The sequence below is a fragment of the Antennarius striatus genome, chromosome 4 (genome assembly GCF_040054535.1).
Source record: "Antennarius striatus isolate MH-2024 chromosome 4, ASM4005453v1, whole genome shotgun sequence".
In the NCBI taxonomy this organism is placed as follows: domain Eukaryota; kingdom Metazoa; phylum Chordata; class Actinopteri; order Lophiiformes; family Antennariidae; genus Antennarius; species Antennarius striatus.
The window spans coordinates 4,786,910-4,813,212 of NC_090779.1; the positions used below are offsets into that span (position 1 = coordinate 4,786,910).

Sequence of the window (26,303 nt, forward strand, 5' to 3'; positions counted from 1 at the left end):
AAATATCATCTACAGCAGAATCAAAAGCTGTTGTGAAGGATTTAGAGATGTGTTTATAATACTGGGTGCTTTTCCCTGTCATGACAGCATTATAATGAAGAACGGCACCCAAAAATAGGTCATTTAAACGATCCCTGTTAAATTCTTTGGGTGTGAATAGTATATGTTAAGGAACATTATCCAATATTCCATAAAGGAAAAGAGAAAACAACCAAACTATTCAAGAATACCTTTCAGGTACAGGTAGATGAATACATGAAGTTTTTGAATTATGTCTCAAACAAATTACGGTCACAGACAGAGATTAAAAACTGTAACCATAGAAAAGAAAAAACCTGCCTGATGGATGAATCCCATTCTTGTATTCTCCATTTCACTTCTGTTGCTATGGGTGCTATGGCAACCCTATGATCTAAGTTTGTGTACAGGCTAATGCTACAGTTACCCAGGAGTGTATTCATGATGTGCTGCTTCACACACGTATTCAGCTTAAAGACAGACATGGGTCTCTCCTAATTATGCAGGAGAACCAACGCTGAGCAGAGCAAATGATCAGACCGGAACAATAAGGACTGTCAGGTGACCAAAGCCTGACTTCATTAAGCTGCACTTACATGAGTCCAACTTATAAGATCCTTCACTTTCACACAGGTATCCTGGTAGGTATCAGGTATCCACGTTGTCTGTGTGGCCTACTGTACCTACTGAGTATTTTTAGGAGCAATAATTGTTAATGACTTACTGGTTTGAGAGGAGGTCTAGATCTGATGAAGTCCAGTATCAGTTCATGGGCATTCCTCTTCACCCTGGTGGGAATGTCTCCACCCACCTAAACAAGTAAGGGGTCACAAATCAAGCACAACGCCAGTTACACAACGATGTAACCACTCTTGTTTCCAGACGGCCAGATGCATGAAGAATAGGTAACAAACCCCAAACACAAGACGGACGGACGGACAACTTAGGCTATTGTGTTCAAAGAAGTCCAACAGGAGCACAGCAGAGATTTGGAACACATTTGCATCCAATTAAAAAAGTCCAATAATTAGCTGTTTTTGTTGCTTCTGTGTTGTTCTCTATCTTTAACCTTTAAAAATTAACCTACTTCAAGCTCCACTAAACTCAACTGGTTACCTCTGCCTGGTATTAGTGCTGTGCTGGCAGCGCCAGTGAGCTCATCAGAGCTCTTTCATTGGAACCAGCTTCCTGTCTGGTCGGGACACGGGGCTGATAGGAGCAGTGAGACTGACTGAAGACTAGAAGGCTACAGGAAGTGACATCCAGACATAGTAGAGGAGAGAGCTGGGTGATGATTTTCTGTCCAAACGCTGCCAGAACAACAGAAGGCTTTGCTCATATTTGTGTTCTGAGGCTGAATAATGTATGTCTGTAGAGAAGGCCTCGAGGTGACTGCCATGTTTATTCCTGTTCTTCCTCTCACAAAGCCAGTGGATGTCTCCTTCCTGTCCATCCTCCAGGTTATCCTGAACAAAGTCAACTAATGAGGGAAAGACATCTCCAGCAGCGTTAAGATTTCAGAGAGGTAAGTTCTATAAAAAGTTCCTCAAGATCTCTGATGGTTTGACTGAGCTCCTCTCAGCAGTTAACACCTCCACTGACATTTAAACTGATATTAGCATTTATAAATCAACTGACTTACAGGGTACACACTATCATTACTTCCTTTGCCTTCTCAGTGGTTTGGAAAGTCTAGTTCAACTGACGCTTACAATTCTTCCATGGAGCACAATAAATGCTGACACTTCAGTTTGCCTTCGTATCGTCATCATCATCATCGCTGCGGCTTTCCCGGTCTCGAGGTCTCAGTCTCTCACCATGACTTTGCGCAGCTGGAACTTGCGAGCTCGTATGTCCTGCATCAGCATCTCGAAGGGTGTGAGGCTGAACTCGGTGGGCAGGGGGTTGAATGGCTGCTCCTGCACCTTCTTCAGCTTCACTCCCTGTCTGAGCTCCTTCATCAGCTGCACCCACAGACGTGCCTGGGTTGGAAACAACAGCCAACAGGTTAACACGTGTCAACAACAACAACCACAACAACACTGTATTGTTCTGCTGACACTGGGCCCTCATTTGTTTGGTCTCACCCAGTCTCTGTGCTTCAGTGCATCCAACTCAGATGTGGATCTGTCCTCTATAGCTTCCTCTGTTGAGATCTTTTTCAGCATCTGGGTGACAAAAAGCAAAAGAAACCAAATTTTATAACAAAACATATAACAAAAAAATGTGTTATATCACAATTTTTCTGAATTATCTGAATCCAGCAACATGACTAGAAAGCTTGAGCTGCTGAAATCCAACATCAGGCAACAATGGGAAACATTCCACTTTAAACTGACAACAATTGGCCTCAGTTCCAGGCTGTTGTTATAGAGGTAATGCAACACTGTGGTAAACATGACCTAAATACATTCTCCTCATCCTTACAAGTTTACTGAAATCTGTTGCAGCTATACATCACTTTTTCCCTTTTTCAACATTTCAAATGCCATCCATCCATTTTCCAACATTGCTTATCCACTGTCACGGGTCACGGGGAGCTGGAGCCTATCCCAACTGGCTTAGGGCATGAGGTCGGGAAAACTCCAGGCATGATGCCAGTGCACCGCGGAGCCACACAGAGACAGACAACCACGCACACACACACTCACACACTACAGGCAATTTGGAATGGCCAATTAACCTGAAGCACATGTTTTGGAGGTGGGAGGAGGCCGGAGAACCCGGAGAGAACCCACGCAGACACGGAGAGAACATGCAAACTCCGCACAGAACGGGACTCGAACCCGGAACTGCCTTGCTGTGCAGCGACACCGCTGCCCACACCGCTACCGTGTCACAAACATTTGAAATGGATTTGTGTGTATTTTCAATTCCATATTGGGTTTCAATCGATTGCATGAGATGTCTTCGCCCTGCGGACTATTAGCTGACAGGATGGACACACAGTGATGTCTCCATTCACCCTTTTGTATTTGAGGGACATGGCATGATTACTTGGTGCCATTTTTGTGCTCTGCACCTTGAAACTTTGAAAAGGAACTTGTTATCGGTTCAGACTGGGTTCACACCTGCACCTGGAGTAACAACTTCTGGGGATGTGAGCCTCAGGCCAGTTTCTAAGAAACTACACCCTGAACGGACCCAGACAGAGTTGAGTACTGACAATCACCCCTAAATGAAAGAGGAGTGGGTGGCGCAGTCCACTCCAGGTGCGAAGTCACTATATAAGCTTGTGTGCTCCATTGTTTGTGGGTCTTGACTGTAAGGGTTGGGCCCTCACATTGTAGCTCTTTGTGGAGAGATCCAAATGCATTTGTGTAAATAAGGATCATTTACTGTTAGACTCCGCTTGAGGACATCTCTCGTTTTGTTAAAGAGTATCATGTGTTGGCTGTTTTTCACTTGACAGGAACACAGGGACAACATTCCAAATTCCAAGTGTACCAACAATGAGGTGCAGACCTCTGCTGGCAGAAACAAGAGGCTCAATGATATTCTATAAATAGCTATGCTCCTGGCTACACTTTAAGTCAAACAGTATTAGTGACCAACTTCAGTCGTGACAACCTAGCATACCTCCTTAGCATCTCTGATCTTCATGAGGAAGGTCTGCAGCTCCAGTGTCTCCACAAACAGAGCTCTGCAAACGGCCTGGTAGTGCTCTGGAGCCAGGTTTGGATTGGCCAGCCGAGCAGCACAGAGCGCCATCACCTGGCGGAATGTGCACACCGGTTTTATTACTCCTTCTTGCTCCTCCTCTTCCTCCTCCTCCTCTTCCTCCTGGTCACTGTAGCCCTCATCAGTTGTCCCGTTCCCGGTGGTGCAGTCGCCCTCTCTGCCCTGGTCCCCACCTGCCATGCGTTCAATGAGGCGCTCCAGCCGCGGGCTGAGGTCCCGCTCCTCACTGTCGTCCAGCCCCCAGTCCAGAGCTCGGTAGATGGCGACACCCAGAGACTGGACCAGCTGGAGGAAAGATCAGGAGGTTGTCCCTTCACTACATGTGACACTCCTTGTTGTCAAACATTCGGCCAAACAGCAAATTGAATTGTGAAGTGACTTGTCTTTCCCACCTGTCGCTCTGATGACAGAGGAGGAGGAGGCTCATTGATGTCATCTGTGGAGACAGAGCAGGGGACATACAAGAAATTTGGACCTGAGACATAAAGAAGTTTACTTAGAGCACACTTTTATATTCAATGAAAAGTTTATCACACTAGTTTGTAAAGCTTGCTTATGCAAATGGTGTTAAAGTTTGATCAATAAGGAGCTAGACGAAACACTTGAAGGTTAACAGTTTTGTGGTTATGCAACTGCATTTTACTTGATAGTGCCTATTACTATACTCACCTTTTTAGATTTCATTGGTTTTTAAAAAAAATATTTCCAAATTTTTGTGGACGGACATGTTTCATGCTATCATCACACACACTGGTGTTCCTCAGGGCTCTGTTCTGCCCATCTTGCTTTTATCCTGTGCAGTCGGGGGCAGGCTTCTTGTCAAGTTCGCCAACATTGCCGCTCTGCTGACTCTTTTTTAGAGCACAAGCAGACAACGAATGTGCCTTTCAAAAGGTATATGATAAATTTTATGACCTTGAGGAAATTAATCATTTACTCAAGAAAGAAACGGCTGAGGAAATCAAAATTGTCGATACTTACTAGTATCTAGCAAAAGTGTTTGACTCTGTGCGACTGCAGAACATTGGGATTGCACTAGGAGGTAGTATGACTAAGCAACTGTGGCTCAGTGTAAAAGAATTGAGTAAGCCACAAAAAGCCACATTCTGTGTCCAAGACAGCGGCTTGCTATAATGGCAAGTAAAACTTACAAGTAAACATTGAATAATACCAAGAATCAAATTTATTAAAATCAAAGTGTCTAAGTCAAAGTTAAAATGTCTTCTAGTCCAAGTAAAACTTACAAGTAAACATTGAGTAATATTTTGAATTACTGTATCTTCACATAGTGAATGCAAGTTTTCAATTATTGGGGGGTGTAAAACCACACTCGTCGTAGGGGGGGAGGGCACGGGAAATTTTTTAGAAAATGGGGTTGTTTTCCTGCAAAATCTTTTGTTCAGTTTACCTAAAAAAACACACTAAAGTCAATAGTTCAAACTGAACTATCTTTATTTCTATCCTACTTTATGCAGGTATAAATGTGAGATTCAACAATTGAAAACTTACATTCACTATGTGAAGATACAGTCATACAAAATATTACTCAATGTTTACTTGTAAGTTTTACTTGGACTAGAATACATTTTAACTTTAACTTAGACAACAGCATTGGTATGCCATAGTTTATTTTCTTTTAAAAATTCGATATGATTTTTCATTTCAATTTAAAAAGGCATGAAAAATAGCAAGTGAGGTGAATACACATTTACATGCATCGCTGGCTATTCCTGCCGGTCATAGAGATCAAAAGTCTAAGACTACAAAAAAGTATTGATATCTTTCATTTACCTTTTAATCGGTCTGTCACCACTCCTACCCCCTCCCAGCATTCACCACTTGTTGTTCAATTAGAATTTTAAGGCAAAATCTACTATGAAACACTATTCTCATTTTCTTTCAATCGATCGTCCTCGCCTTGTCGTACACCAATTCGCTGGTTTAGCTTGTAAAAATAGAATCCTGTTTTTTTAGTGCTGTAAGGCAATTAAAAAATTAATCTACAGGATTTGTAATTAATTAATCTGATTAATCGCATTTTTAATCTCATACCTGCTAAAGGTCCCCAATTAAAGAATTTGAATTCTAGGACACTACAAAATTGTAGTGCATGACTAATCAATAGAATACACCAAGAAAAGAAGATTTGAAATCCACATTTTTATTGGTTAAGTGTACTTTATAAATGAAATTTGAAAGAAAAAGGCCAAGCAAATCAGCAAACCAATTAGGTCAGGTGTATTTCTCAAAAATGCCATACAAATACAGTTAAATAAAATAAATAAAATTCATAAATAACGCTTCGTTGAGTGGTCACCTTATCGTGGTGGAGGGGTTTGTGTGTCCCAATGATCCTAGGAGCTAAGTTGTCTGGGGCTTTCTGCCCCTGGTAGGATAACCCATGGCAAACAGGTCCTAGGTGAGGGACCAGACAAAGGACTGCTCGAAGACCCCAAATGACGATTAAAAACATTGGAACACGTTTTCCCTTGCCTGGATGCGGGTCACCGTGGCCCCCCTCTGGAGCCAGGCCTGGAGGTGGGGCTCGAAAGCGAGCGCCTGGTGGCCGGGCCTGCACCCATGGGGCCCGGTCGGGCGCAGCCCGAAAGGACAACGTGGGTCCCTCTTCCCATGGGCTCACCACCTGTGGGAGGGGCCATAGGGGTTGGGTGCATTGTGAGCTGGGCGGTGGCTGAAGGCAGGGACCATGGCGATCTGATCCCCGGCTACAGAAACTGGCTCTTGGGATGTGGAATGTCACCTCTCTGGCAGGGAAGGAGCCTGAGCTGGTGTGTCAGGTCGAGAAGTTCCGACTAGATATAGTCGGGCTCACCTCCACACACAGCTTGGGCTCTGGTACCGGTCCTCTCGAGAGGGGTTGGACTCTCTTCCACTCTGGAGTTGCCCATGGTGAGAGACGCCGAGCAGGTGTGGGTATACTTATAGTCCCCCGGCTTGGCGCCTGTACATTGGGGTTCACCCCGGTGGACGAGAGGGTAGCCTCCCTCCGCCTTCGGGTGGGGGGACAGGTCCTGACTATTGTTTGTGCGTATGCACCAAACAGCAGTTCAGAGTACCCACCCTTTTTGGAGTCCTTGGAGGAGGTGCTGGAGAGCGCTCCCACTGGGGACTCCATCGTTCTGCTGGGGGACTTCAATGCTCACGTGGGCAATGACAGTGAGACCTGGAAGGGTGTGATTGGGAGGAACGGCCCCCCCGATCAGAACCCGAGTGGTGTTCAGTAATTGGACTTCTGTGCTTGTCACGGACTGTCCATAACGAACACCATGTTCAGACATAAGGGTGTCCATATGTGCACTTGGCACCAGGACACCCTAGGCCGCAGTTCGAGGATCGACTTTGTGGTCGTGTCATCGGACTTGCGGCCACATGTCTTGGACACTCGGGTGAAGAGAGGGGCGGAGCTGTCAACTGATCACCACCTGGTGGTGTGTTGGCTCCGATGGTGGGGGAAGATGCCGGTCCGACCTGGCAGACCCAAAGGTATTGTGAGGGTCTGCTGGGAACGCCTGGCGAAATCCCCTGTCAGAAGGAGTTTCAACTCCCACCTCCGGCAGAACTTCACTCACGTTCCGGGGGAGGCGGGAACATTGAGTCTGAGTGGACCATGTTCTGCGCCTCCATTGTCGAGGCGGCCGACCGCAGCTGCGGCCGTAAGGTGGTCGGTGCCTGTCGTGGCGGCAACCCCAGAACCCGTTGGTGGACATTAGCGGTAAGGGATGTCGTCAAGCTGAAGAAGGAGTCCTAGCAGGCCTTTTTGGCCTGTGGGACTCCTGAAGCAGCTGATAGGTACCGGCTGGCCAAGCGGAATGCAGCTTTGGTGGTTGCTGAGGCAAAAACTCGGGCGTGGGAGGAGTTCGGTGAGGCCTTGGAGGACGACTTCCAGACGGCTTCGAAGAAATTCTGGTCAACCATCGGGCGTCTCAGGAGGGGGAAGCAGTGCAGCATCCACACTGTATATAGTGGGGATGGGGCACTGCTGACCTCAACTCGGGACGTTGTGACTCGATGGGGAGAATGCTTCGAAGACCTCCTCAATCCCACAGACACGCCTTCCCATGAGGAAGCAGAGTCTGGGTTCTCTGAGGCGGGCTGTCCTATCTCTGGGGTTGAGGTCACCGAGGTAGTTAAAAAGCTCCTCGGTGGCAGGGCCCCGGGGTTGGATGAGATCCGCCCGGAGTTCCTAAAGGCTCTGGATGTTGTGGGGCTGTCCTGGTTGACACGCCTCTGCAACATCGCGTGGACGTCGGGGACAGTGCCTCTGGATTGGCAGACTGGGATGGTGGTCCCCCTTTTTAAGAAGGGGGACAGGAGGGTGTGCTCCAACTACAGGGGGATCACACTCCTCAGCCTCCCTGGCAAGGTCTATTCAGGGGTTCTGGAGAGGAGGGTCTGTCGGGAAGTCGAATCTCGGATTCGGGAGTAGTAGTGTGGTTTTCGTCCTGGCCGTGGAACAGTGGACCAGCTCTACACCCTCCGCAGGGTCCTTGAGGGGGCATGGGAGTTCGCCCAACCAGTCTACATGTGTTTTGTGGACTTGGAGAAGGCGTTTGACCGTGTTCCTCGGGGGATTCTGTGGGGGGTGCTTGGGGAGTATGGGGTACCGAACCCCTTGATAAGGGCTGTTCGGTCCCTGTACGACCAATGTCAGAGTTTGGTCCGCATTGCTGGCAGTAAGTCGGATTTGTTTCCAGTGAGGGTTGGACTCCGCCAAGGCTGCCCTTTGTCACCAATTCTGTTCATAACTTTTATGGACAGAATTTCTAGGCGCAGCCAAGGCGTTGAGGGTGTCCGGTTTGGTGGCCTCAGTATTGCAGATGACGTGGTTGCGTTGGCTTCATCAAGCTGTGATCTCCAACTCTCACTGGAGCGGTTCGCAGCTGAGTGTGAAGCGGTTGGGATGAGAATCAGCACCTCCAAATCTGAGACCATGGTCCTCAGTCGGAAAAGGGTGGAGTGCCCTCTCAAGGGTTGGGGATGAGATCCTGCCCCAAGTGGAGGAGTTCAAGTATCCCGGGGTCTCGTTCACGAATGAGGGTACAATGGAACGGGAGATCTGCAGGCGGATCGGTGCAGCGTCTGCAGTGATGCGGACTCTGTATCAGTCCGTCGTGGTGAAGAAGGAGCTGAGCCGAAAGGCAAAGCTCTCGATTTACCGGTCGATCTACGTTCCTGCCCTCACCATGGTCATGACCTGTGGGTCGTGACCGAAAGAACGAGATCCCGGATACAAGCGGCCGAAATGAGTTTCCTCTCTTATAGATAGGGTGAGAAGTTCGGTCATCCAGGAGGGACTCAGAGTCGAGCCGCTGCTCCTCCGCATCGAGAGGAGCCAGATGAGGTGGCTCGGGCATCTGGTCAGGATGCCTCCTGGATGCCTCCCTGGTGAGGTGTTCCGGGCACGTCCTACCAGGAGGAGGCCCGGGGACGACCCAGGACACGCTGGAGAGACTATGTCTCCCGGCTGGCCTGGGAACGCCTTGGGATTCTCCCGGAGGAGCTGGACGAAGTGGCTAGGGAGAGGGAAGTCTGGGCTTCCCTGCTTAAGCTGCTGCCCCCGCGACCCGACCCCGGATAAGCGGAAGAGAATGGATGGATGGATGGATGGATGGAAATTCATAAATAAAATAAAGCTGAGTCTCAAATAGGCACATAAGCAGACTCTCAATCAAAATGAATGCTACAGCTGACTCAATACAGCAATTCAAAATGAATAGTATAACATGTCTCTAAACAAGGCAACATCAAAAGCAAGATGACAACAGGCTTTTCCTTTAAAAGGGTAAGCTAACGTTCAACTCTGTGTCCTTGACATGTTTTGCATTTAAATGATACGTTAGGCTGGAGCTGCTTCGGTGATATGAAAATTCTCTTTTACAAAAAGTACAAATAATAATAATAATAATAATGGATTAGATTTATATAGCGCTTTTCTGGACACTCAAAGACGCTTTACATCGGATCCATTATTCATTCACTCCTCATTCATACTTGGTGATGGTAAGCTATGTGTGTAGCCACAGCTGCCCTGGGACAGACTGACGGAGGCGTCTACAGCGCAGATTGGAAGCGCAAAATCACTGCGTTTTTGTTGACAGCCCCGTCTTTGTTCTTTTTACAAATAAACTTTCCGCCCAAAGTTCCGAGTGGGCTTGCCTCGCTCTCCTGTGTCGCGTCCATCTCCGTTGTCAGTCACTCTGCTTTTGACTAGTGGCGCAGGTAGGAAGTGACGTCACTGCAGCCTACAGGTCACTCAATGGGCCAAATTTAAAATGCTTGCGCATTGACTTGCCACTCGCGATTAATTGCGTTAATTTTTATAGCGCGTTAATTTATTAATCTAATTAACGCGTTAAAGTGACAGCCGTAGGGTTTTTTTATTGGGCGAGAGGCGGTCATGACCCAAGTGCATATTTAATGATCGGGAGCGTTCGGGTCACTTCAGCTACTTCCGTCGGCATGCGGAAATAGCAGCATGCTATCGTTTTCTCATGTTATCACTCGGGGATTTTCGTGAGTCCAAAAAAGTAGTATGTTTTAGACTTTTTTTCCTAAGAACAAGAACGCCACTCTGGCCACACAAGCTAAAAATCTTGTATCCATATGGAATTTACTTCACCTATGCCGAAGTGGCGAATGGCTAGCACAAGCCCAGGAACAAGTCTGACGCCACAGAAAGATAACAAAAACTCCACCTGCAGTAGGAGAAAGACTCTTACTGTCCATAGAAATATTTTATTGTAATGTTTATCAATATCCATCCATCTTCAACCGGCAGAGAGACATAGTCCCTCTTACGTCCCTCCTAGGTCTTCCCCTAGGTCTCCTCCCCTTAGGACATGCCCGGAACACCTCCCCAAGGAGGCATCCAAGAGGCATCCGGATGCCTCCCCTGGGAGGTGTCCGGATTCGCTCAAGATGGAGGAGCAGCTGCTCTACTCCTCCTCCCTGGTAACTGAGCTCACCGCATCACTGCAGAAAGTGCTCTGATCCGTTTGTCACTCTCACGTTCCATCCTTTCCTCACTCATGAACAAGACCCCTAGACACATTAACCCCTCCACTTCGGGCAACAACTCTCCACCGACCTGAACAGGGCACAACATCCTTTTCCAGTCAAAAACCACCGCCTCCGATTTAGAGGTGCTGCGCCTCATCCCTCTTGCGTCAAACTCAGCTGCAAACCATCCCAATGGACGCTGAAGGTCCAGGTGTGATGAGGCCAACAGGACAACATCATCTGCAAAAACCAGAGATGAAATCCCTTGGTCCCCAAACTGGACTCAGTCAGGACCTTGGCTGTTTCCTAGAAATTCTGTCCATAAAGATTATGAACAGAACTGGTGATAGAGGGCAGAAGTCCAACATGCACCTGGAACAAGTCTGACATACCGCCTGCAATGCGAATACTGCCGGCAGACTAAGAGCAGTAACAAAACCCCTCTGGGAAGAAAAAGATCATAGACCATGATGTATCCCGATATAGCGCAACCGGGGCGCCACCCTGGAGCCATGCTCAGGGTTGGGGTTCGTATGCTAGCACCTGGTGGCTGGGCCTCTACCCATGGGGCCCGACCAGGCTCAGCCCGAAAGGACGTCGTGGGCCTCATCTCCGGTGGACTCACCACCCGCTAAGGAAACCGTAGGGGACAGGTGCAGTGTGGATTGGGTGGCAGTTGTCAGCATGGGGCTCGACGACCCAATCCCCAGACAAAGAGGCTAGTTCTAGGGACATGAAACATTTATCACTATTTTTTTTTTAAAGTTAACTTTTTCTTTCACATGCTTTTTCAATGAGCTGTCTGTAAAGGACAGGAATAGTCTTCACATCAAGTCTGCACCAAGGTCATGTCAGTAGAAGTTGATCTTGCCCAAAGAGCACAGAGCAGTGGTGTCATGCCTCTTTCATCTTTACATGTTTACTCATTATCATATCTTGTCCTAATGCAACTCTGCATTCCAGGTTCGCTGTCTAATAGCAGGATTACACACAAACTATGATTAACACTTTCAGTAGCAAGACATTGTCTCTGTTCTTCATTCTCAAAAATTATGTCTTGACAGATGGACACTCGTGTCAGGACTGTTTGACCTTGGCACGGGTGTATTTAATCTACCGAGGGTTCCTCTACTTCTTTAATCAGTGAGTGTCCGATTCTACTGCCTCCTGAATTCTAACTGGATGATTCAAATGGTTTTCATCTTACATCATTTTGTGTGACCCCAAGTTTGTTTGGCCAAATTGGTGTCTGTCACCAGCCATCAATCTGAGAACTTTATGGTGATAATGAACCGCTAAGTCAGTTTGTTTACAACTGATTAAATCAAATGTTTTACTCCATATGTCACACAGTCATAACTTGGCCATGCAGTAATGTGTTGCAGCAGGGATTGGCAAGCATGTGTGTGTGTGTGTGTGTGTGTGTGTGTGTGTGTGTGTGTGTGTGTGTGTGTGTGTGTGTGTGTGTGTGTGTGTGTGTGTGAAAAGGGAAAAAGCTCTTTCTCCCAGCTTGGATGTCTATAATGACACCCGAGAGGCCTGAAACTCCTCAATCAGCAGCTCTCACTGCAGACAAACAGGAGACTGGACAGACGTGAAGGAGATGGGTACAAAGAGAGAGAGAGAGAAAGAGAGAGAGATGAAAGGAATGAGAGAAAGAGAGGTAAACACCGATGAGAGATGAGGCAACAGATGAGTGAAGGGGGTGTAGGTGTGGATATGGTGATGTCAGCAGACATGTCCACTTCCTCCCTCATCCACCACCAAAGCTGAGAGCAGGACAGCAGCCTCAGACACGTCAGTCTGTTCCTCATGTGAACAAAACGCTACATCAGTCCACAACAAAAAGGGTTAGGGTGACACTGAAAGAGACCCAAGAATCTCTATTCTGTATAAAGAGGTAAGATTACATGAAACCCGTCAGACAGGTTTAAAACATGCTTCACTGGGGTCACATAATGGAACCTGTGATGTCTCTGGTGGTTCCCACAGTATCGGTCAGCAAACACAAAAGAGGAGAGGAATCCTCTGAAAGCCCTGCAGCTTCCATGTCAGGAAACAGTAATGGAGTTGGACGTATAAATGGAGAGAGCACATTTAGATCATCGATGTCTTCCATCCATTGAGCAGCAGTGTGGTTCTAAACTTTGAAGCACAATAAACTGCAGTAAACTACAGCCATGTTAGCTTCCCTCTGAGACCGCTTCAACAAAACCTAATTTAACCCATTTTTTTCTTAACCAACTCAAAATAGAGAGATGGAGAAGATTGTTGTTCTAGCATTATTATAACTGATTACAGGCCTGAAATTACCAACAGGTGCTAGTGACTTCGTGAAAGACCATGATAATGTTTGCATGACAAATCTACTGGTGTGTTCGTTTCACACCAGTGGTGCTTGGTGGTAATCACTGAAAACGTGAAGCACAGCTAACTGGTAAAGTGATCAGATCGGTTGTTGACAGTATCGACCTGGAAGTTGTCCACATGTTTTTTGGACATCTGCCACATAAATCCTGGTGTGCTCCATTAAAACCTTGTTCCTTTGGACCTGCCAGCTTGAGAATATTGTGGAACAGCATGAGTATTAAGCTTTAGCATGCTCCCCCCCCCCCTTAGCTGCATCCTAATCTGTGAACAACGCACAGATGAAGAAGGAGATGCATTTAGAGGCTTCAGACAGGCATTAATTCCTGAGCTGGAAGGGAAACTACCTGCTATTTATTTTTGAGTTACGGAAAGACTTAAGGGTCAAACACCAGATCCATATCACTTGTATGTCATGATAATTTTGCATCACCCAAACTTCTTTTTTTAAGACGAAAGATGAAAAGCTCTCTTTTTGGTCTTGTGGCATTGTCAAAAAAAAATCCCACACACGTAGGAGGCTCACTAAACTGTTTTGGGATTCTATCTTTTACATTATGTCTAAAGTCTCTGACATAGAGGGAGCCTTGAAACACGATGTTCCCCTCATGTAACATTCAACTAGACCCGAATGGTTTCTATTTTTTTGCTTCCCTCTACATAAATAGACCCTTATTGTACTGAAATTGATCCCTTTGATCCTTGCTGTCCTTCAGTCAATGCGCTCATGGATTGAACAATGTATAAAGGTCAACTCTGTCCTGACATGTTGACCACTAGAACTGATTTATAAAGATAAAGGTGTTTTTAAGTGGCGACTATTCATGAAAATATTTGATTTCTATTGTATTTTTCTCATTCTTTCTACATTCCCTGGCTTTCTTATTCCTTTAGAGAGTTCTGCTCTTCCCAACCCAGTTTTCCTTCTGTCACTTTGTGGTTTGAACTAATTACCATGGCAACAGATGGTAAAATCCTGTTCGGAAGAGTGTGCATTAATGTACATGCACATCTATAAGGGTGGTGTTTGGATGAAGAAAGAACATTTTCTTTTGTGTAGCTTAAAGATTCTAACAAAGAATCTGTGAGGTTTCCGTGAAGATAGGATGCAGAATGAAGAAAGTAGGACAACTCACAAAACAAATACTTGAATGGCTCTGAGATAATGTCCTTTTTCTAGAAACACTTGTGACATCGCCCAAAGAAAGGATGTCTGCCAGCTTCTCTGGTCCACAATAGCGTCCTAAATTTGGTCCAATCACTAAAGATTTAAAGATTTTCATGACTTTGGTGTCATGTATTGTTGTGTGTTTGTAAGGACCAGCAGATCCATTATTGTCCTTCTGGATCCATTATTTTTACCACTTTAAAAGACTTTGGCACATGAATTGCCCCCCCCCCCCATTGGCTGCTATTTTGAAAGTGGACATTTACCGTATTTTCCGCACTATTAGGCGCACCTAAAAGCCTAAAATTTTCTCATAAACCCGTCGTCCGCCTTATAATCCGATGCGTCTTATATATGGATTAATATTCATATTAATATTGGTTAAAAACATGATCGCTGAAAAAAAGCCGGCAGTCTGGCCGCCAGTCATGCCGCACTCCGCCACCAGAGGAGCCCCCTCACAAGGCACTCGGGCCCACGCCCCCTAACAACGGTAGTCAAGGGGCGTCACCGAAGTCCCGGCTCTGACTGAGCTGCTCTCAGACGGTAAAGCAGACTGTAGGAGCACCGGTGATTACGTAGCAAAACATAAGGTACTTTCAGCAATTCTCTTAATAAAGTTTGACTGACTGACTGATCTCAGTATTTCCTAACTATTTGGCGTCGGACAAAGGTGTGCTGCAATTGATTTACAAATGTAGTTGATATCTCTGGGGGGGCGGCGGAGGGGCGCATTCAGGCTTGTGTATTCTGTCTGCAGCGACGTGCTGTGAGATTCACGGCAGTGAGACACCGACGTTAAAGTCAGTTCTAGGAGTAAAACAGCGTCATATTTGCCAGTAAATTAGCAGCCTGACATTAAAAACTAGTTTAAAAAATTTGTTTAGGACACACAGCAGCAAATAGCTGCACCTCACCTCCGACTGGACTACCGATCGATCGAAACAATATTTAATTAATAAACGAAGACGAACGTCAGAGTTCAAATATCTGCTTCGAACTTCAGATCAGGAAATAATCCGCTCTGTTCGCACTGACTGCACTCGTAATGAATTTAACCAGTTTTTAATGTCAGGTTTTTTAATATGCATGTTGACTTCTTTCTAAGATGGCAAAGTGATCAAGTGATCAGGTTTCCTTGATGAGGCTCAGAATGGATTACTGACATAACAATAGGGGCCATTCAAAGGTAGTCAGGAAGTCATGAATGCAATCATGACTGCCTGAGCAGCGTGGCTCTATCTAGTGGACGGGTTGCGCAACTACAGCCGCTGCAGTTTATCAAATAATATTTTTTTTATTGTGTGTGCCTTTTAATCCGGTGCGCCTTATATATGAAATAAATTATAAAACAAACAAATTATTGAGGGTGCGCCTTATAGTCCAGTGCACCTTATAGTGCGGAAAATACTGTATTGTATTTAAATCTGTGAACTATTTTATGTGTCACATTTTCATTTTTACGAGTGTGACTTTCTTTTCAGACATACAGTTGGGCATTGGAGAGGACCGAGTACCAAAGAGTCAGGAACGTCTTTGCCAGTCAAATATTCACTGTGACTCGACTTGACAGCCGGCTGACCATCACTGCAACAGTGGATCAATGACGTCATTGACCCACACACACACATTGACACACGCATTCACATTCTGTTATGTTTCATACCAAGACAGCGTTCTATTGTGGAAAACGGAAACCAGACAGTAACTATGTAGAGATAATGAATGTGCTGCAGGTCTGGGGGGATGTGATTTCATTCCTGCTGTCACTGACTGGGGTCGATCCATCAGATGTAGTTTTCACTTGAACTGCTGCAGAGCAGTGTCAGTCACAGCCCAATATTGATGCACATTACCGTTCTCCGACGCAGACTGTGGGACAACCGGACACGGGTTGGGTTTGCTTGCCTCACAGTCAGAAGGTTATGGGTTCAAATCCACCTGAGGACTTCTTGGAGATGTGTGTTCTGTAACCTGTTTTAGCCTGTAAAAGTACTACTTTATTCTAGCCCATAGCAGTACTACTGTGTTGTAGCCTGTAGCAGTACTATTGTGCTCTAGCCCATAGCAGTATTACTGTGTTCTAGCCCATAGCAGTATTACTGTGTTCTAACCCATAGCAGTATTACTGTATTCTAGCCCATAGCAGTATTACTGTTTTCTAGCCCATAGCAGTATTACTGTATTCTAGCCCATAGCAGTACTACTGTATTGTAGCCCGTAGTAGTACTACTGTGTTGTAGCCTGTAGCAGTACTACTGTGTTCTAGCCTGTAACAGTACTACTGTGTTCTAGCCTGTAACAGTACTACTGTGTTCTAGCCTGTAACAGTACTACTGTGTTCTAGCCTGTAACAATACTACTGTGTTCTAACCTGTAACAGTACTACTGTGTTCTAGCTTGTAACAGTACTACTGCGTTGTAGCCTGCAGCAGCACTACTGCGTTCTAGCCTGTAACAGTACTCTTGCCGTAGCCCACAGCAGTGCTACTGTAACAGTATTTCATGTAGATCAAGTTTACCCCAAAGATTTACTAACTCCTGCGTCATGGTGAAAAATCAATCTTTGCTGCCATGGCGCCATCTTTAAAGTTCTGAGAAACCTTCTGATATATGTACAAACTGGTTGGTTCAGATAAGTTTTCCAAAGTACACATTAAATTATGAAACCATTCAAGATTCAAAACAGCCAACTTTCTGTCAGGTTTGGGTTTTGACACAAACATGTTTTTGTAGATCTTGACATGATAAAGAAGAACCAAACTTTGCACCTCTTGGTGAAACACGGTGAGTTCTGCATCTGTGGAGTCTGTCAGGAGGAGCTGTGAATCTATTCAGTCATACCCACTCCTATATCAGGCTACAATGTTTAGGAGTCATTTGAAAATCTTTCACAATTTCTAAAGGAAATTTACCCACTGTGGAAGATGTGTTCTTCAAATTAAGAGCTATAAATCTGTAAAACACAGCAGTGCACCCGTGTTGTGCCCAGGGTGTACCCTGCCTCTTACCCCAAGTTTGAGTTAATGAAAATAAATGAATGAATGAAAATAATCTGTAAAACAGCAATAAAAATAACTTTTTATTTAAATTGCTGAACCTCAATTGAAACAATGAGCAGAAGTAAATTCACAAAAAAATCTCACCTGAGTAAGTGTAATAGAAAACCTGTCCTCTGAGAGGACCGGAGGACAAATGGACTTGATTTCAATGCCCCTGAATCTGAATTACAATTCAATCCCCGGAGTCATTCTATGTTCCAACACAGCATAAATCTGGTAATTTGTTTAAAATCGGTAGTTTATGGTGTGTGAGTCAAAACAACAGCACACTGGAGTGTGTTAACATGTGGTGACAACAAACACACAACCAGGCAGACCTTGGACCAGCCTGATATTTGACGACCTACAATCCTGTGTGTCTCTAAACGTTTTCATGTCTAGTTGAGATGTTTAGTTTCTTAAACCCAAGAAGTTCAGATATTCTGGCCTCAACAGTTCAGCAAATGTAGGAAAGAATATGATGACTATGGTATGAGACAATGTTTTCTTCACGGTGAAAAGAGCTTCTTATATTCATTTTAAAGTGGCTCTCTAAGTTGTCAAAGTTCAGCATCTTGGAAATGATAACACTTTAAAAATGAAACTCACCCATAAGATTCTTCTGTGCTCATCGGACTTATGAAACCAAGGACACAAACACCTCTTCAACTAGGAAATTATGCATGCGCAGGGAAAATTCAGATGGGAACAGCTGGATGGGGTAACAGTCTTTGGGGTTCCATTCACCCTTTGAAGTGCTTGCAAGAGAGGACTGCTAGAATGAAGTTGTGTTCCATGAATAATTAATCATTTACCGACATAACACTAGTCATCCTTGATGGCAATGGAGGTATGACAAAAATACAGATTTAGCTGTTTTAGTGATCAAGCAAGGGTTAGGGTTTAGGTCTGGGCTTGGGTGAGTTCACTGATCTACCCATGGATCATATAATCTTGTTAAGAGTTGATGATCCTCAAGTAGCATGTGGTTGGATACAGAATAAAACCGATTCTACTGCAGCTTGGAATAAAGTCTTTCTTTGTATCAAACTCCGTAAGAAATAAGGTTAATATAATCTGACTTTGATTTTCTGTCCAAAGTCGTGCCACGTGAGGCTCGGATCGATATATTTACAGTAAAGGTGACCCACGTCCCAGGATTCTGAAAACACATAATCAACCAGAAAAGTGGAGTTCATTAAAAATATAGAGCTCACTTCGGGTTAATCGGTGGATCTCATCACAACAGGAAAACGGCGACAAGTCGGACCAAGTGCCGCCAAACAAACACTAACACGTTGTTGGGATTGATTCGATTGTCGAGTTTCGTGCCAGAGCTATTCGAACCAAGAGCAGCGAGTCACCGACTGCAAAGCTCCTACCATTGGGTCGAGGCTCCGCCCGTAGCGACACAGTCCCGTCCCGGTGCAGGAGGATGGAGGACGGGTCCTTCACCCGGCGGACTCTCGCTGCGGGCGGGCGGGGCGCCCTCAGCCCGCTGCAGCACTGGTAGCACACCGCCCACGCCTGCTCCTCGTTGATGGGCTGCTCGTAGGACTTCAGCACCTCCTCCACTGACAGCTCCCTGGGCTCGGCCAGGTCCCGCGAGTCCACGCGGTCCGTCCGGGTGGTCACCCGTGACTCCCCGTCCTCGGCGGTCCTGTGTGTGAATCTGGCCATGGCTGCGACACCGTGAAGCCCATCCTTCACTCGGCGGGCGCCGAGGCCATCAGGTCGCCGCTGACTCGCGTCGTCCTGACGTCTGTGTCTCCTGAACTAGCGCAGCTGCATCTTGTTATCCCAACACTGTCAAAGCAGCCACGGTGAACGGATCGTTTCCTGTCAAAGACTTTCAAAATAAAACTACTGCTATAAACATGGGGTCTGAAAACACGCTGTTGGAGGTGAAAGGAAACCGGTATCAACACGTGACTGAAAGACCACCTATTCCAAACTATGCTGGCAGAGGTAAAAGTACATTTCCTGTTACAGTTGGATGGTGTTACAGGTTCTCTTAACATTCAAACAGATAATTAAAACTTTAAATAATCTGCATTGTAAAGTATACAGTTAGGGACTCTTACTCAACATGTGAAGTAGTACTGTAGTACTGGACAATACTTGAAACAGTCTTCCTCCTGCTTCAGATAGATCTGCTAACAGCATGGAAGATTTTTTGTTTATTGTAATAACACTGTTGGTGAATTTCATAACATTAAAATGACTGAAATTTTAAAATGTCAGCAAATATAGTACTGACAAAGGGTTTGTCTCCTGGGCAGATTTTCACATAATAAATGAATGACATGAATTGTGCAAGTCTGGATGTTGAAGAGTCCTTGAATGCACCACCAAAGGCATTTAAAAGACTTCTAGTTAACTAAGGTGGATTGCCGGATTATGAATGGATTTTTACTGCCTTCCAAAAAAGAAGAGCAATCTGTTGTTGCTGTAACCTGCTCAACGCCAAACGTCCTTCCTTCGGCGATGCTTGTATGATTTTACTTGAGGAACTGATCTGCACCCATACTTTATGCAGTTAGTAGTACAGATGAAGTGTCAGCACTTGGTTGTGATCCTTGTGATCCTGGAGACCTTGTCAAACTGGAGAAACCATCTGTGAACAGAGGAGGAGGATGAAGACCCCATCTATCAGCCCCCTACATCCATCCATCCATCTTCCGCTTATCCGTAGTCGGGTCGCGGGGGCAGCAGCTTCAACAGGGAGCCCCAAACTTCACTTTCCCCGGCCACATCCACCAGCTCTGACTGGGGGATCCCAAGGTGTTCCCAGTCCAGTGTTGAGATATAATAACGATATAGGAACGAAGATTGAACGGTAGATGGAGAGCTTTGCCTCTCGGCTTGTGACAACAGTGCGGTAAAGCGACTGCAGTACCACTCCTGCTGCCCCAATTCTCCGTCCAATCTCACGCTCCATTGTTCCCTCACTCGTGAACAGAACCCCAAGATACTTAAACTCCTTCACTTGTGGAAGGATCTCATTCCCCACTCGGAGAAGGCAGTCCACCGGTTTCCTGCTGAGGACCATGGCCTCAGATTTGGAAGTGCTAATCCTCATCCCCGCCGCTTCACACTCGGCAGCAAACCGGACCAGTGAGCGCTGCAGGTCACAGGCTGATGATGCAAACAGGACCACATCATCTGCAAAAAGCAGCGATGCAATCCTCAGGCCACCAAATTGTCACGACTACGCCTCGATATCCTGTCCATGAAAATCACAAACAGAATTGGTGACAAAGCGCAGCCCTGGCGAAGGCCGACAGCTACTCGGAACAAGTTCGACGTACTGCCGAGAACCCGAACGCAGCTCTCACTTTGGGCGTACAGGGATTGGATGGCCCTGAGGAGAGGCCCCCTCACCCCATACTCCCGCAGTACTTCCCACAGTATATCACTGGGGACTCGATCGTACGCCTTCTCCAAGTCTACAAAACACATGTAGACTGGATGGGCATACTCCCAAGCCCCCTCTAGGATCCCTGTGAGAGTAAAAAGCTGGTCCGTTGTTCCACGACCAGGACGGAACCCGCATTGCTCCTCCTCAATCTGAGGCTCGATGATCGGCCGGACCCTCCTTTCCAGCACCTTGGAGTAAACTTTCCCAGGGAGGCTGAGGAGTGTGATGCCCCTGTAGTTGGCACACACCCTCTGGTCCCCCTTTTTAAAAAGGGGAACCACCACCCCAGTCTGCCACTCTTTCGGCACTGTCATAGACTTCCACGCAATGTTAAAGAGGCGTGTCATCCACGACAGCTCCTCAACACCCACAGCCTTTAACATTTCCGGGCGAATCTCATCAACACCCGGGGCTTTGCCACCGTGAAGTTGTTTAACTATTTTGGTGACTTCGCCCCGAGAGACTGACTCTGATCCCCCATCATCCTCCAGCTCTGCCTCTGCAACAGAAGACGGGTCAGTTGGGGTAGTTGGATTTAGGAGTTCCTCAAAGTGTTCCTTCCACCAACCGACAACCTCCTCAGTCAAAGTCAACAGCGTTCCATCTTTGCTGTTTACACCCTTGGATGGTCCCCCGTTTCCCCCTCCTGAGGTGTCGGACAGTCCTCCAGAACAAATTTGGTGCTGTCCGATAGTCCTTCTCCATGGCCTCTCCGAACTCCTCCCACACTTTCTGTTTTGCCTCCATCACAGCCGAGGCTGCAGTCCTTTTGGCCTGTCGGTATCCTGCAACTGCGTCAGGAGTCCCCAGGTACAACATGTCCCTGTAGGCCTCCTTCTTCAGTCGGACGACTTCCCTGACCACCGGGGTCCACCACGGTGTTCGAAGGTTACCGCCCCTTGAGGCACCCAAGACCTTGAGACCACAGCTCTTAGCTGCAGCTTCAGCAATGGAAGCTTTGAACATCGACCATTCAGGTTCAATGCCCCCAGCCTCCACAGGGATGCACGAGAAGCTCCTTCGGAGGTGTGAATTGAAGGCCCAGTTCACCTGTTCACTACTCATTTGGGCATACCAGGTTTATCCAGAGGTTTCCTCCGCCAACAGACCCAACTCACCACCAGGTGGTGATCAGTTGACAGCTCTGCCCCTCTCTTCACCCGAGTGTCCAAAACACACGGTCAAAGGTCAGATGATACGATCACAAGAGCAATCATTGACCTCCGACCCAGGATGCTCTGGTACCAGGTACACTTGTGAGCATCCTTGTGTTCGAACATGGTGTTAGTTATGAACAATCCATGACTAGCACAGAAATCCAACAACATAACGCCGCTCGGGTTTAGATCAGGGAGGCCATTCCTCCCAATCACGCCCCTCCAAGTGTCTCCATCATTGCCAACGTGTGCATTGAAGTCCCCCAGGAGAACAATGGAGTCCCCTGCAGGGATCCCTTCAAGGACCCCATTTAGGGACCCCAAGAAGGCCGAATACTTTGAACTGATATTTGGTGCATATGCACAAATAACAGTCAGAGTTTTCCCTCCCACAGCCTTAAGGCGTAGGGAAGTGACCCTCTCATCCACAGGGGTAAACTCCAACACAGCGGCGCTCAGCTGGGGGCTTGTGAGTATCCCCACACCCGCCCTGCGCCTCACTCCTGATGCAACTCCGGGGTAAAACAAGGTCCAACCCCTATCCAGGAGTTTGGATCCAGAACCGAGGCTACGCGTGGAGGTAAGGCCCACCAGATCCAACTGGTAATCCTCCACCTCCAACACAAGCTCCGGCTCCTTCCCCGCCAGTGAGGTGACATTCCACGTCCCCAAAGCCAACTTCTGCTGAACCGGGGCTGGTCCGTTGTGACCCCCTGTTGTCACTGCCACTCATATAGCAGCGCACCCGACCCGAATGGTTGGCCCTGCGGGTGGTGGGTCCATAGGGGTGGGAAGAGTCCACGTTGCCTTTTCGGGCTAAGCCCGGCTGGGCCCCGTGGCAGACCCGGCCACCAGGCACTCGCTGACGGGCCCTCCGTCCAGGCCTGGCTCCAGACGTGGGTCCCGGGCTTCCTCCGGGCAGGGTCACATTTTTCCCTTTCCGATTTGTCATGGGATCTTCTGAACCATTCTTTGTCTGACCCTTCACCTGAGACCTGTTTGCCTTGGGTGACCCTACCAGGATTACAAGACTCCTGACAACATAGCTCCCAGGATCCTTAGGGCACACAAACCTCTCCACCACGTTAAGGTGATGGTTCCTTGGAGAGGCAGCCACATACAATTAAGCATTAACCTCCATCCCCAGAATGAGGTCTGAACAACCATTCAGACCTCAGTCTTCTTCTTCTTTTGCTTTCGGCTTTTCCCTTCAGGGGTTGCCACAGCAAATCAGTTGCCTGCATCTAACCCTGTCTTCCGCATCGTCTTCTCCCACACCAACTACCTTCATGTCCTCTTTCACTACATCCATTAACCTCTTTGGTATTCCTCTAGGTCTCCTGCCTGGCAGTTCAAAACTCAGCATCCTTCTACCAATATATTCACTATCTTATATTTAGACCTCAGTGCAGCCCACTATAACAACCTACATAAGGGTGGGTGGGACAATGACCCCCTTATGAATGGTAACGACTCCGAACTAGACTCTCTGTCTTGGTGGTTTCAGTCCTTTGTTTTCTGCTCCAACAGGAGTTTAAGTATCTGAACTCTACCAGTCAGTCAGAACTGAAGAACCTCTGATATGAGAGGTGAAACATCTTCATCCAACCTTCAACAAGTCCAGTTGATTCTTCCTTTTTTTTTTGCTCCTCTTGATCCAACTCAACCTGGACGACTGAGAACCTAAACAGACATTACTCGCAGACTTTGTCTTCTGTATTGCATTAGTACAGCAATTTATCAATTAAAATTTGCATGCAGAAAACGCCTCATGGAATTAATACATGTTATCTACAAATGCCTGCTATGAAAATGGTAATTTTAACATGTATGAGGAAAGTCTGGAACTACTGTTGTCAAATTAATTTGGTATATTGTAAAAAAAATTCATCTTTAATCCACCATCAACTATGTGCACTCACCAAAATCCCATTGGGTTTCAGGAGAAGAACCAAGACGTTTCTCGTGATTTAACAGCCTTTATGCCTTCATACACCTGTCAAAACCTTTATATAAAAGCCTGGTAAAAGGTTTTTACCCTTGATGGCCTTTCTCATTCTGGATCCGGTCAATCATGCAGCACTGAGGAGCCTGATTGCAGACCCCCCCACAAAGCTCTTGCATCCAACCTCTACAGGGTGATTGGTCACAGACCAGCTTTCACCTGTGCTTCTTCTGCTAGTTCACTGTACTTGAACATATGTGCTGCTGTTATTTTGTCCTACTTTGATGATGAGAACTTTCTTGGCAGCTAGGGACCACATTAAAACATTTGGTCTCAGAATTGTCTGAGAAATTTAAGGTGAAAGAAGTGGAAAATTTTGTAAAATGCTACAGGAAGTGGCAACTCTTTGATAGAACTGTGACAGTATGACATTTCATGGGTAAAATTCTTCAAGATAGATTCTTCCAATCTGTTATCAGGTTTGCATTAGTAGCTAGTAAAAACTAGTGGAAATTCATTATAAGAAAAAAATCCATGACTTTGATTCTAAGAAAACATTAAAGAATGACTGTTGTTATTGTACAGCTTTTCGCACAGGATTCCTCATCAAGTAACACCCATTTAAAACATTTGAACTCTATGTCACTGGATTGACCAGAATAAACCAGCAGATGGTGCACAAACACATGTAATGTGGTGGGAAAGATTCCTTACGGTCATTGTGAAGCCAAACTTTGCACAGATGCATTAGTCAGCTCTTCTTTTGATCAGTGTTAGTTTTTTTTTCAAAACACTTGATTCGATGTCCTCAAGGTTCCTCAACTCCAAAAAATGCTTCTACCCCTCCAGAGAATTCCAGATGCGAGTGTGGACTATACAGAAAAGTGTTCCCCTACTGGAAGCAGGCTGGTGTAGTTCAATCAATCAGTCAATCAACCTTCATTATATAGCACTTAATCACATCTTCAGACATTTAGAGGCCCTTTAACAGACAAAGAACCCAACAGACCCCTCCATAGCAAGCATAAGCGACGGTAGGGTTTCTGAAATGTTCGCTAGTGTGAGCATTTTAGCAGAACCGGAACGCATTTCAGAGTAAACAAAAGGGGGGCTTGCCAATGGAAGTGGAGCATTCGGCAGTGTTCTGATTGATTCTGCCAACACCAAAATATCATTAAATAAGAACCGAGGCTGTCAGAGACTGCAACATCCCGCAAAAGGTAGGTCAGGGTACCCTGAAAGTCGTACCCAACAAGTACATAGCTTTGACCTTTCAGGGTAGGTCAAAGCTATGCACTAGCTTTGACAATAGATCAAAGCTGGTGCATAGGTAGCTCAAAGCACTAGCTGTGGTCTATGGTCTTACACTGGCCTTCTCCCTCATCTTATCCAGTTTCTGAGTATACAGAAGTTGTAATTTGACCTTGACCTAGTTTTCTCAAGGTCAAGGTCATCTCATGACCTTGACTGAAGATATTTGGTAGACTAACGAACGAATGGCCTAACACACAAACGCTGACAATTACAATACATCACCTCTTTGAAGCGGGATGTAATAAAGCTGCAGCCTCTGTTTAGCTGACCGGAGAGCTCCTTGGATGACGTGTGCGCTCTGTTCCACTTCCGGTTGCAAGATCCCTTCCGTTAACATTGAACTTCCGGTTCTGCTGAAATGTTCTTACACAAACAACTGAATGCTCTCATACACTACGGAAATGTTTGCACACACATGACTGAAATGCTTTCACACACAGAACTGAATTGCTCTCACACACAGAACTGAATTGCTCTCACACACACTACTGAACACTCCAGTAGGAGTGTGAGAGCATTTCAGTTGATTTCAGTCGTGTACGTGAATGTGTTTTGTTTCATATGTGTGTGTGTGAATGGTATACTCTGACTTATGTCCCTGACTGCCCCTCATATATACAGATCCCATAACACACACACAAGAGGCCTGTAAGCATTAAGTTGAAAGGGAGTTGGAGTGGCTGGCAGCTCCTTCATGGTGCGCCTCAATGAGCAGCTTATAAAGGAGACGGTCCCTTGCTCAACGGGTCCTCGGCAGTGCTCAGGAGATGAGCCGACATCTCCCACTGTCAGCTCACACTCCGGGGTAGCTGGGCAGGAGCGGGAATCGAACCACCGATCTTGTGATCATTGGAAGACCCGCTCTACCAACTGAGCTACTGCCGCCCATCATAGCCACACATAAAAGACACACCAAAGGAAGACTACAAAGCAGATATATAAAGGAAACACACACACACACATATATATATATGTATATGTGTCGAGAAACAAAGCCACAGTGTGATTAGGTACCGGAAAGAAGGTGAGTCCAGCTTCCACGCAGATGAATTACAGGTTTACTGAGACAAAAATGTTATGAGCTTCATCAAAGCTGCAGGCCTAATTGTTTAACGCTTAATATGTCAGATGTGTTCCACCTCTGTTGCTTAATCACAGACTGATCTACACA

At 46.3% G+C, this 26,303-nt stretch overlaps 1 protein-coding gene across 2 annotated transcripts in view; it reads right to left on the bottom strand.

Moving 5' to 3' along the window:
* spire2 (spire-type actin nucleation factor 2) overlaps nucleotides 1-19,061 on the bottom strand; it is a 31,191-nt gene extending 12,130 nt beyond the window's left edge. For both annotated transcript variants that reach the window (XR_011035188.1, XM_068312986.1), the window contains exons 1-6: nucleotides 18,678-19,061; nucleotides 4,092-4,135; nucleotides 3,598-3,984; nucleotides 2,106-2,186; nucleotides 1,836-2,000; nucleotides 743-829 (exon numbers count right to left, since the gene is read on the bottom strand). Coding sequence is in view for 1 of the 2 variants with exons in the window: in XM_068312986.1 (XP_068169087.1) it covers nucleotides 743-829; nucleotides 1,836-2,000; nucleotides 2,106-2,186; nucleotides 3,598-3,984; nucleotides 4,092-4,135; nucleotides 18,678-18,975 (1,062 nt within the window). In the remaining variant the exon portion in view is untranslated. The remainder of the gene's footprint in view (nucleotides 1-742; nucleotides 830-1,835; nucleotides 2,001-2,105; nucleotides 2,187-3,597; nucleotides 3,985-4,091; nucleotides 4,136-18,677) is intronic.
* Nucleotides 19,062-26,303: the final 7,242 nt, after the last annotated feature.